The sequence below is a fragment of the Triticum aestivum genome, chromosome 2A (genome assembly GCF_018294505.1).
Source record: "Triticum aestivum cultivar Chinese Spring chromosome 2A, IWGSC CS RefSeq v2.1, whole genome shotgun sequence".
NCBI classification, from domain to species: Eukaryota; Viridiplantae; Streptophyta; class Magnoliopsida; order Poales; family Poaceae; genus Triticum; species Triticum aestivum.
The window spans coordinates 710,758,274-710,769,295 of NC_057797.1; the positions used below are offsets into that span (position 1 = coordinate 710,758,274).

General features: G+C 43.1%; 2 protein-coding genes across 6 annotated transcripts; one reads left to right on the top strand and one right to left on the bottom strand.

The window, feature by feature from the left end:
- Positions 1-403: 403 nt before the first annotated feature.
- On the top strand, positions 404-1,952 carry LOC123190443 (B3 domain-containing protein Os11g0156000). The gene is made up of 3 exons (XM_044603087.1): positions 404-1,007; positions 1,116-1,299; positions 1,418-1,952. The coding sequence occupies exons 1-3, from the start codon at positions 404-406 to the stop codon at positions 1,428-1,430; spliced, it is 801 nt and encodes a 266-aa protein (XP_044459022.1). The 3' UTR covers positions 1,431-1,952.
- On the bottom strand, positions 788-10,209 carry LOC123190442 (pentatricopeptide repeat-containing protein At5g04780, mitochondrial). 5 transcript variants are annotated; one of them, XR_006496344.1, is made up of 3 exons: positions 9,869-10,209; positions 1,080-5,313; positions 788-997 (listed from the first exon to the last, which is right to left on the bottom strand). XR_006496344.1 is itself a non-coding variant. In XM_044603086.1 (2 exons), exon 2 carries the CDS (start codon positions 8,424-8,426, stop codon positions 6,699-6,701), a length of 1,728 nt encoding a protein of 575 aa, XP_044459021.1. In that variant the 5' UTR covers positions 8,427-8,690; positions 9,869-10,201; the 3' UTR covers positions 5,991-6,698. The 5 variants fall into 5 exon arrangements, 4 of the variants coding, with proteins under 4 accessions (XP_044459021.1, XP_044459018.1, XP_044459019.1 ...); XM_044603086.1 differs by lacking the exons at positions 788-997; positions 1,080-5,313 and adding an exon at positions 5,991-8,690 and having other exon boundaries at positions 9,869-10,201; XM_044603083.1 differs by lacking the exons at positions 788-997; positions 1,080-5,313 and adding an exon at positions 5,991-8,753 and having other exon boundaries at positions 9,869-10,201.
- Between the last annotated feature and the right edge of the window lie 813 nt (positions 10,210-11,022).

The window sequence follows — 11,022 nt, forward strand, 5'->3', positions numbered from 1 at the left end:
CTACGTCCGAAAATACTTGTCATCAAAATGGATAAAAGGGGGTGTATCTAGAACTAAAATACATCTAGATACATCATCTTTTATCCATTTTGATGACAAGTATTTCCGGACGGAGGGAGTAGCTGGGTTAAAATACTGGTACTACCCACTTCAAGATCAAATGCACCAAGTCGGCCTTACCTATATATCAATACATTATATAGACACTAGCTAGACACCTCCAAGCTGTGTAAAGTTCTACTTGGGAGGCTATAAATGCCTAGCTATGACATATGCATGGTTCTCTACACAACACACACCACCATCCTATTCCTGCCTCTCCTTTTCTCTTCTCTTCTCTCCACTGCCCAAGTTTTGCCATAGACAAGAAAGAACCTCTAGGTAGCTTTCCTCCAGAGCAGCAATGGCCATGCACCATCTCTCCCAGGGGCACCCGCAGGCCTGGCCATGGGGGGTAGCCATGTACACCAACCTACACTACCACCACCAGTACGAGAGGGAGCACCTGTTCGAGAAAACCTTGACGCCCAGCGATGTAGGCAAGCTCAACAGGCTGGTGATCCCCAAGCAGCACGCGGAGAGGTACTTCCCCCTCAACGGCGGCGACTCCCCCGGCGACAAGGACCTGCTCCTGTCTTTCGAGGATGAGGCCAGCAAGCCGTGGCGGTTCCGGTACTCGTACTGGACGAGCAGCCAGAGCTACGTGCTCACCAAGGGCTGGAGCAGGTACGTCAAGGAGAAGCAGCTTGACGCCGGAGACATCGTGCACTTCGAGAGGGTGCGCGGCCTTGGCACAGGCGACCGTCTCTTCATCTGCTGCAGGCGCCGTGGCAAGAGCGCGCTGCCACCACCAGTCCGCGTATCTCCGCCTGCTCTGAACGCCGGGGAGCAGCAGCCTTGGAGCCCGATGTGCTATAGCACGTCAGGATCATACCCTACCAGCCCTGCCAACTCCCACGCCTATCGCCGCTCCGTGGAGCAAGATCACAGCGACATGCTGCATGCAGGTATACACAACCCTCAAGAACAAAGCACTTGATAGCATGCAACATAACTTAGATGCAGGTGCTGAAAATTACATATCTCTTACACCATTCTCCGGTGAATTCTTGCAGGTGACTCGCCGAGAGAGGCAAATGCCAAGAGCAGTACGGCATCGGGGCCGCCGTCGAGACGTCTCCGGCTGTTCGGAGTCAACCTCGACTGCGGTCCGGAGCCAGAGGCAGAGGCAGCAACGCCAATGTACGACTACACCCACCAGAGCCCCTACGCTGCAGTGGTCACGGTGCCAGCTTACTGGTCAGTACTGTAAACATCACCAAAAGTTCAATTGCATTCAGACACATCTGTAGATATTCAGTAGCACATATATATAACCGAATTTCTCAATTTAAAGTACAATATTTTTTGACAACAGGGCCAGTTCATAAGATGGTGAGGTCTGAAGCCATGCTCGAGTATCCTAACAACCAGCAGTGAAACTAGTTACTACTCCCACCAGACAGCCTACTAGGCTACTCTGGACCGAGTGACAGGCTTGAATTGACCCTTGGAAGGAAAAGGAAGAGGAAGTGGAAGATCCCTTGTTTCCCGGGCAATCTTCCTTCCATCCACAGAGTGCCCTTTTTTTCTATGTTTCTTTCTTCTGGTCTTCCAGAGACCCTACTCGATCGCATCGCAGTACGGGGCCCTTAGCAGGTGGCAGGTTTCAGGAAACATCAGGTTGAAAAGGAGAGGGAGTAAGAGAGATAGAAGGATGGTGACACACATGAAAAACAAAAGGACATGCTTAGCAAGCATGTGTGTATGTATGTGTCATCTGTATGTACTGGGTCCAAGAACAAACTATGAAGTTGATGTATCCTCTCCAGCCTCCTCAAGAAACAAAGTCATATCCCCCATGGGCCATGGGCATGGAGATTTTGTTCTCTCCCTTCTTGCCTCTTCCAGTACTAGTGTTCTACACCTCACGCAATCAATTGGTTTAATGTTTTCAAGTCAAACAATGCATTCACCTTACCTTCTCAAAAAATTCAATGCATTTACCTTACCTTCTGAAAAAAAAATCAATGCATTCATACACCTAAGATAAACAATCAGCGAGTGTACGTGCGATGCAATGCAGTTCTCAGAGTCTCTAAACAATAGGAAGTGTAACGTTATGGCCAAGATTGACAGATGCCAAAGGATCGTTAAAGAAGTGATGTGCCATAGGTGATGCCGACACCCGGGGATGTCCATGTCCCGATCTTTTACTATTCTATTAATAGCCGGTATCAACCTTTTTGATCCCTCGGGAAGGAAAGGCCCGGCAGAAGTTTGAGGTGTGCAAGTGGTCTCAATCTGCCCTAATAGGATGCAAAGGAAAAGGATGGCTAAGATGATGGCCTGAGAGGCAAGTTCCAGACACAAAAGGCCACTAGGCTCCAATAATCAACAAGATTCCCGGCAACACGTATCAAAAGGAAAATCGGAGATCTGTCTCCTGCTTTTGTTGCCTATGTTAGAAAGGCCTGTACGTACGAGGCAAACTAGAGATTATTGTTCCGGCCGGCCCTGCCAATTATTGAAAGTAGAAGATGCCTGGAGAAACATGGCCTAACTCAACAGACATGGCGCTATCAGCTCTTAGTTAGGGTCAAACAGTAGCTAGCTGTAAAACAATATTTGGACTCGTGTCCAGCTGTGGAACACACCAAAGCTAAAAAAAAAAAAAGATAGCTAAGTAAATAAACCCTGTGTTACCATGCTCACCTAATTTGGTGCAAGAGCACATCTTAGTATGCAGACTGCCCAACTGCAAGTAGGCTGAGAGATACACATGTCTATAATTGCAAAATGCAGTACGGATTAGAGTATTGAGCACGGTGCTGAAATACTGACCTGGTTCAGTGAAAAAAATTAGTGAGATGCAGGCATCAGATTCATCTGAATGGAACTCGCAGCAATTTTGGCAGTGATGATTGCACCTATAGGTTAACGACCGTATCAAGCACCAAAATTTCCTGTCTGCTAGCAAGAGCAGGAGCCATGTTCTAATACAAAATGACATGCACTTTGGTGTGTGTTCGAGAAAAAAGAACAGGAGCCATGTGCAGCGGGGCTTTCTCTAATGGCAATGAACCTTATCCGGGGCACTCCAGGGCTGCATGATTAACGCCTTTGAACACCAAATAGCTTATCTTAACATTAGTACAAAAGGGCCATGTGATTGCCATAATGGTAAAGTGGACCCTTACTTTGTCTACTTCACGCATACCAAGAAAAAGAGATTCCCTTAATTGAATTGAAAAGAACGAAATTATCAAAGGAAGTACTCCCTCTATAAACAAATGTAAGACGTTTTTGCAGTTTAAATTTGTGTAGAGGGAATAGTAACTAATTAGTACTACGAACTAATCACATTACCCATGTAAAATTGTACAGATAAAGGCCTGTTTGGAAAAATACCACCATTCAAAAAACAACGATGCCCACAGAAAAATATATCACCATCCCAAACAGGTCCTAAAGCTGAAGTTTCATTTCGATTTAGGAGGGTTTGGCCTGTTTGGTTTGTGCCCAACATAGCACCAAAACCAAGTCAAATAGTAGTGGTGCCCAAATCTATGTGCACAAATTGGCTGTCCAGTTTAGTTCAAAACATAAATCAAACAGACTAAAGAACATATTCTTACCAAAATTATAGCACCGAATTAAGCATGGGCAATTCTAATCAAAGTTATTCCCTCCATTCACAAATATAACATGTTTTGGATATTTTAATATGGAGTACATATGGATTGAAATGGGTGAACAAACACACTAAAATGTGTCTATATACATCCGATCCAGAAAAAAGTAAAAACATCTTATATTTGTGAAGGGAAGGAGTGTTTTGGTAAGAACGATGGCTCCCTATAGCCTGAGACAAAACAGCCATAACCAAGAATATATACACATAAATATAAGGATATAAGTATTATGTTCACAACAAAGTACAATAGCACATTAACTGACATATAAAGGAAAAGTTGCTGAGATCATACATTTGGTGGGTCATTTGGAATAATAATTTATTTCCATACCTAGGCAAAATATATATCTTCCAGAAATCATAGAAAATAATATCACAGCAACTAATATTCCTATTCACGATTACATAAATAAAAAATGGATCACACTAATATCACAGCCATGATAAGATATTTACTCTGTGCTAGAACCTACATATCACATATTTTTACTAATATTACTGCAAGCATATAAAAAAAATGATATGCAGACAACGCCGTCAGGCTACACCATATGTGCAAACAACATATCCAGGCAACAAAATAGAACCTATAGCAGGAAAGTGATTATGGCTTCAGCAGCAAACCAAGATCTATACGTGAATTGAGTGCTTAAGGTAAATCCCTAGTTGAGCTACCACCCAAAGGGGTTAGTGCAGTCTCCTGCAATTCCAACAAAGACGACTCTAGCCGACCTAGAAAGTTTAAGGTATGTCCGTTGAATCGCAAAGCGGTCCTGCTCCAGAGAGTAATCCTAATTTTACAATAGTTCCAATCACAAAAGGAAGGGAAAATAACTACAAAGGCCCCAAAGGATAGAACAGAGTGAAGGCAATTTAAAATAGACAAATAAAAAAATACCTAGTGTCAGTGAGTAGTATATGTATATTAAGGAAGAAACATATCTCCCACTTTGAAATTGGCAACATTAGAGTTGCCAGGGCTTACAAATCATGTCTAATTATGTAGCAGTAATTGTTCAAAATGAAGCATGCATGGGACTAAAATAATGCTTTTGCCATTACCTGAAGAAGGGTTACTTTGTTTTTGCAAGAACAGGCTCACACCACACTTTCATGGGAACTACAATCAGTGTCATTTTCATGAGGCTATTATGTCCGGGAAAACAGAGTTTATGTGTTCATTTGAAATTGGCCATTATAATCAGTGTCAATTTCATGGGCTATTATCTCTGGTAAAACAGACTCCCAAATACCAATGACTCCTGTTTGGCGGACAAAGGCCGCTGTCTCCTGAACTGCTCGATTTGCTCTCTTTTGGCTAACACAAACTTGCAGCCAGTTAATGTTTCAGCCTCTCTCTGAATTTCACTGAATATGGCACCCAATCTAGAAATGCAATGCTCATTGCCTGCTAAGGCCTGAATAACAGAGGTAAAATCGCTGTCGCTGACCATGATAACAGGTAGTCGCGACCAGACCGCATAAAGACGAATCCCTTCCAGGCATGCTCTCGCATCCATGCATACATAAACGAAGATATACGGCACACCTTTTCAGCTTCCTCTGGAGTCATATTTCTGTCCAACAATGGAGAACATGCAATACAGTTAAACAAAGATTTATGTCCAGTTTTCAGCAAATACCTACAACTGAAAGAACTAAGAATATTCTACTGTTACATTCTCTACTTTAAAACCAAACAAAACAGGATCTTATCGTTTCAATACACAAATAAATAATGCAAATCCTGTCTTGCTTCGGACAATTTTATTTCAGAGAACCTGTGCAGTCCTCAAATGCAGATACAAAAGCATTAGCTCGCAATCTCTAAGTTCAGATAAATAAGCACGTCCTTTTCAAGTAGAGCAGAGCAGCAAGGCTTCTAGATCCAAGACCCAAGCACATATGTGAGTATATCTTTCTATGCACTAGTCTGCAAAAGTACGGGAAGTATCAGACAACACAGGTTTTTCTTAGTGCTGCATACAAGAAACCTCAGGTTATTTGGTAACAAAATGGAAACCAGTGTGTTGTCGTTATTTGTAAAATATCAATTGCTTTTCTCCTTGTCATGCTGGCACAAAGCCTAGAATGGCAGATTACTATAACTTGTGAATCAAAAGGTCACCAAAAAAAAACTCATAAGCATAATTGTCCTAACATATGAGCAAAGCTCCAGGGAAACTTAGTTCTCAATATAAAGCTATAACAGAACATTTGCTATGGTGAATTGAAACAAATATGAATGATTGGGTTTGAAGCCTGCAAGGATAGGTTTTACTCAATTTCTTAAAGCCACGAATGCTAGTACAAATTATGTTCAAATGGAATATATTTAAATACAGTATAGGGAATGAACTGTTCTAGAAATTGAATATGTCAGCAGTAGTGCATAGGGGAATGAGACCGAGATGCGCCACTTTCCAGGGCTCATCACTGTTGGAGTGGAAAGAATGACAAGAAAGATTTGATCATAAGGAGTTGGAACCACAATGTGCATCAGCTGGTACAATTCTCAGTAATTACACTGGTAGTACCAAGTAAGTAGCATAGCAGACTTCTTCACGCACTGAATTCAGCAAGTGAGCTGAGAAGAAATCCACTTCCCATGTCTATTTCTGTAAGAACAAATCTTGCATCGACTTCCTATGTATATCTTTGTTGAACCACAGAAAATTATGTGGCTTGTCATCCACAAGATACAGCTTTCTTGGTGACAGTCTATTCAGTTAACCAAGGATTTGCATCTGCTTCCATTTCTTATGCGCATATCAGACGATAGTGTTGATACTAGATTCAATGGAGCCAGCAGCATGGCATTATTGACTTGAATGGCAAAGCTACCAAGATCAGTCCTGACATAGATCATTAGTGTTGTAGTGCCACTACTGACAGGCAATAATTTGCTACATGAATAGAGTGCCACTGGTAGTTGACTACCATCTTCCAATTCAGCCCTACATCACCAAAAGTCCCCACAAGAACATGAGCCATCCTTAAAATGGTGAAATCTATTGACATCTCTGACAATGAATAGACGTTCAGTAATATGGGCTGCAACCTTCATGAATGAATGACAGTCCCCGCATATCCTAAGGTTCTTGTGTATTATAATTGGTATATTAGGAGGCAAGCTGATTAACCCAAAAGCAAGTGCTAACTTCTCACTATGGTGTTTAAGCAGCTCCTCTTTTTGGTCGTCATGAACATCATGCAGATCGCATTCTATTTTGGTCATGTGAGCAAATTTTCTCATATCGTGATAAATTTCCTCCAACTTATTGTAGATATCAGTGATTGCTGGGTGCTTTCTCTCTCCAACAACAAAGACATGGATTTTGCCCTTTGCTTCAATCCAACTCCTGCCAATTTCTTTCTTTGCACCACTATCCTTCAAATATTTCCTTGCCATTAGAACATTCTCCCAGTTCCCACTGGCAGCATATACATTTGAGAGCAAAACATGGTTCCCTCCATTGTCAGGCTCAAGTTGGAAAAGCTGTTCCGCAGCTATTCTGGCTAACCCACTATTGTTGTGGTTCCTGCATGACCCTAGCAAAGATCCCCACATAGAAGCAGTTGGTTCAAATGGCATTTTGTGAATCAATTCCCAGGCCTCATCAGTCTTCCCAGATCGACCCAGAACATCAACCATGCAAGAATAGTGAAGGACATTAGGTTCAACAGTCTGATCAGACATTAGCAGGTTAAAGTAGTGGCGACCCTCTTCAACTAAACCTGCATGACTGCACACTGACAACATGGAGAGATAGGTAACTTCGTTCGGAAAAATACCTAACTGGTGCATTTTCTCAAAGAGAATCATAGCTTCCCAAGAATGGGCATGCCTCGAAAAACCAGCAATCATTGCATTCCATATGACAACATTCTTCTGTTCCATATAAGCAAATAGTGCGTAAGATTTTTCAATCTGGCCACACCTTGCATACACATCCACAAGAGATGCTGCCACAAAGAAGTTCCCATGAAAACCACATTTCACAATAACTGCATGCAGTTGTGTCCCTTCAATTTTCAATGCTAAGCTTGCACATGCGCTAATGATAGCAGAGAGAGTGAATTCACTCAATTTTACTCCTTCCCTTTGCGCATTCCGAAATAAACATAATGCTTCTTCGTGAAGGCCATTCTGCACATATCCTGCAAACAATGAACTCCATGTAACTAAAGTTTTATCAGGCATCTTCTCGAAAACCCAGCAGGCATCCTTAATCATGTTACATTTTGCATAAACATCTAGAATCGCTGTCCCAACAAAGCTGTTTACGTCCAATGCAAGCTTGATTGCAATGGCGTGTAATTGCTTGCAATCATTGATAGCATATTTTGCAGCACATGCACAGATTGTGCTGGATAAAGTAAATTTAGTCAGCTGCCTCCCTTCTCGGTGCATCCTTTGAAAAAGCTTCAAAGCTTGTACATCCTCTCCACTCTGAGTATATCCAGCAATCATGGTATTCCATGAGACTATGCTTCTGGCAAGCATTGCATCAAAAACATGACGAGCGCAATCATTCCGACCACATTTTGTGTACAAGTTGATTAGAATATTGCATGTGACAGTATCTGTTACCAGACCAAAATGAATGGCTAGCCCATGGCAGCTTTTCCCAACCAGGAGGGACCTCCTCTTTGCACATAGTTGCAGAAGCTCATGGAGCACAAACATGTCAATCAAACTCCTGTCAATCTTACCACGACGTTTATCCTTTAGGGAATTGTTCAGACCATACCACACTCACACTTCATGTTCTGATTTATGGCAGGGTAGTTAAACGGAATGCCCATCCATGGAAGACAGCTACTAATGCATGCAGAATATGACTGAAAGGGAGAACTTCGCCAACCAAATTTGCACTGCTTTCTGATGACTCGCAGCAAGGGACAGCTAGTCTGAAATATGTTTAGATGCCGTCAAAAGCACATAACTTTTCTGCAGGATGGCATGAAACTTCTCTCATTAGTCCACCTTTACAAATTCTTGATATTAGAATCTCTGGAAGAAAAGCAAGTCAGTCACAACTATATGATCCTCATCACACTTTGATGCATCTTCAGAAAGCAGATACGATCCTGTAAATAAAATCTAGACAGGTAAAAGAACATAAATTTTTATGGCAGGGGCATAAGGAAATGTGATGGGTTCTGCTAAAAGCACATGCTAATACGTCTAAAAAGAAATATTTGGTTCAAATGACAAGAAGAACCAGGAACTAGCACCAAGTGAGCTTCTTGCTTTTCAACCATTCGAATGTGGGTGGGAGGTGGTACAGTACTGGTCCTAGGAAGTGAGCGATGGTACTTTGCTGGTAGTACAAGTTGAGAGCTAACTTAAATCCAGGGTTCCTTTCAAATTTTCAGCATCAGGGCTGTGTTCCATTTGGAATAAGGATGTACCAGCAAGATATATATTTCTACTTAACACATCACAAGCACAGGACATAGGCAAACAGAAAAACATTTTACTACTAATCGAGCAATCACACCTTATTGTGAACAACCCTACTTTAATAATCATAACAAAAATTTACATCTAATATCAGGATACCATTGATGCACTACACCCCTCCCACCAGCATGACCCTAAGCAGCAACTCAGTAGAAATCCTTATTGCGCGTGACCTATAGCATAGGACAGTGAGCATTACAGCGAAGGCACTACACAGATATGCCACATTGCCACTAGTGCAGCATCAGCATCAGTGGCAGATCTAGGATTTGAAAACAGGCTGGTCCACCTTAAAAACAATTGACAACAAATATGACATGGCACATTCTAACTAATTTACCAATACCACATAGAAATAGATCAATATGGTCTTACAAACATACTAAAATTCACAGTTAAGTCTCAGTTTTGCGTAAGCCTGCATACTGCATACCTTGAGAAATTCAACAAATATGTAAATGTGTTCATGTACTGTACTGGATAGCAATTAGCAGACAACTGAAGCATGCTTAATTGCTTATTATGTTGCTTCTCCTGCTTATTATTCATTTATTTGTACAAGCTGGGAAGATTCATCATTTGTGCACTAGATAGCTCTCTAGCAAACAACGAACATGTACTGTACTGGATGGAAATTTGCACTGGATAGCTCTCAATATTACCTTCGGCTATGTACAGCTTCTCAGCCCCTAGCTGCTAGCCTTCTATGCTGCACGTCTCCAGGCCCCTGGGCCAGGGTGCACGCCTGCACACCGCCGGCCGCCGAGGAGACTGCTGCAGCTGGCCGCTGGCCGCTGGCGGGTGGCGACTGGGCGCGGTGGCCGGCACCGGCGCGGAAGCAGAGGGCGCAGGCGCGCAGCCACTGGAAGGAAGGGCGGCTAGAGTTGGCAGCCTGCCGGGGAAGGGCGCGGCGGCCGGCGGTAGGCAGGAGGCGGCTGGCGGCTGGCGGCTGGTGCGGTTTGGAGTCGGTCGGGGATGGGACCAATGTGGGGCTGCAGGGAACCCCTGGGCCCTGGCGAACCCCTCGCGCGAGCGACACTGGGCCGGCCCATTAGGATCGTACCTTTGAGTGCGCTCTCACCGAAATTAAGGAGTACTAGTACAATGCCCGTGGGTTGCCACGGGCCTTTTAATTTTTTTTATTGCATACATAAGCATAATGCACCTTCAATTTCATATGTATAGAAAGAAATTTACACTAACAATCGAACCTGAGAAACGGTTAGAGTTTGGAAAGGTACCTAGAGGGAGGAGGCCCGAGAGTCCTGGAGGTCATCAACATGCGGGTATTATGCGATCGTGGAATTGCCGGTACCGCGGCAACGAGCGACCTTTCCCCATCACAGATCCGTCATCGCCACCGCTGGCCTCCTCCGACTGATTGCGCTGCCAACGTCGCATCAGGTCGTGATACTGAGGAAAATGGGAGATGGTGGTCGGGTGTGGGTATGGGTCTTGGGATACAAAGCAGCCCTCCCAACTGTTATTGTGGTTTTGTGCTTCAAAAATCAATTCATAATGTCCGTGCGTTGCCACGGGCACTTTAAAAATCTTCCCGGTTCATCATGATCATGTTTTACTAAAAAAAGATGATATTCCTCGTTGCAAGTAATGTCGCTAAATTTCTCGATCCATTAAACCATGGGTAAGTGCAAAAGTAAATGAATATGAGTTGAGTGAAATAAGGAAGGATTAAATGAATGAACAAAGGAAATGATAAAATGGATGAACAAACCAACCGTACACACGTTTTTATCAGTTCTTCTCCATCAGAAAATGGAACCCAATTGTTGTTGCAGCATTGCATTGCTCCACG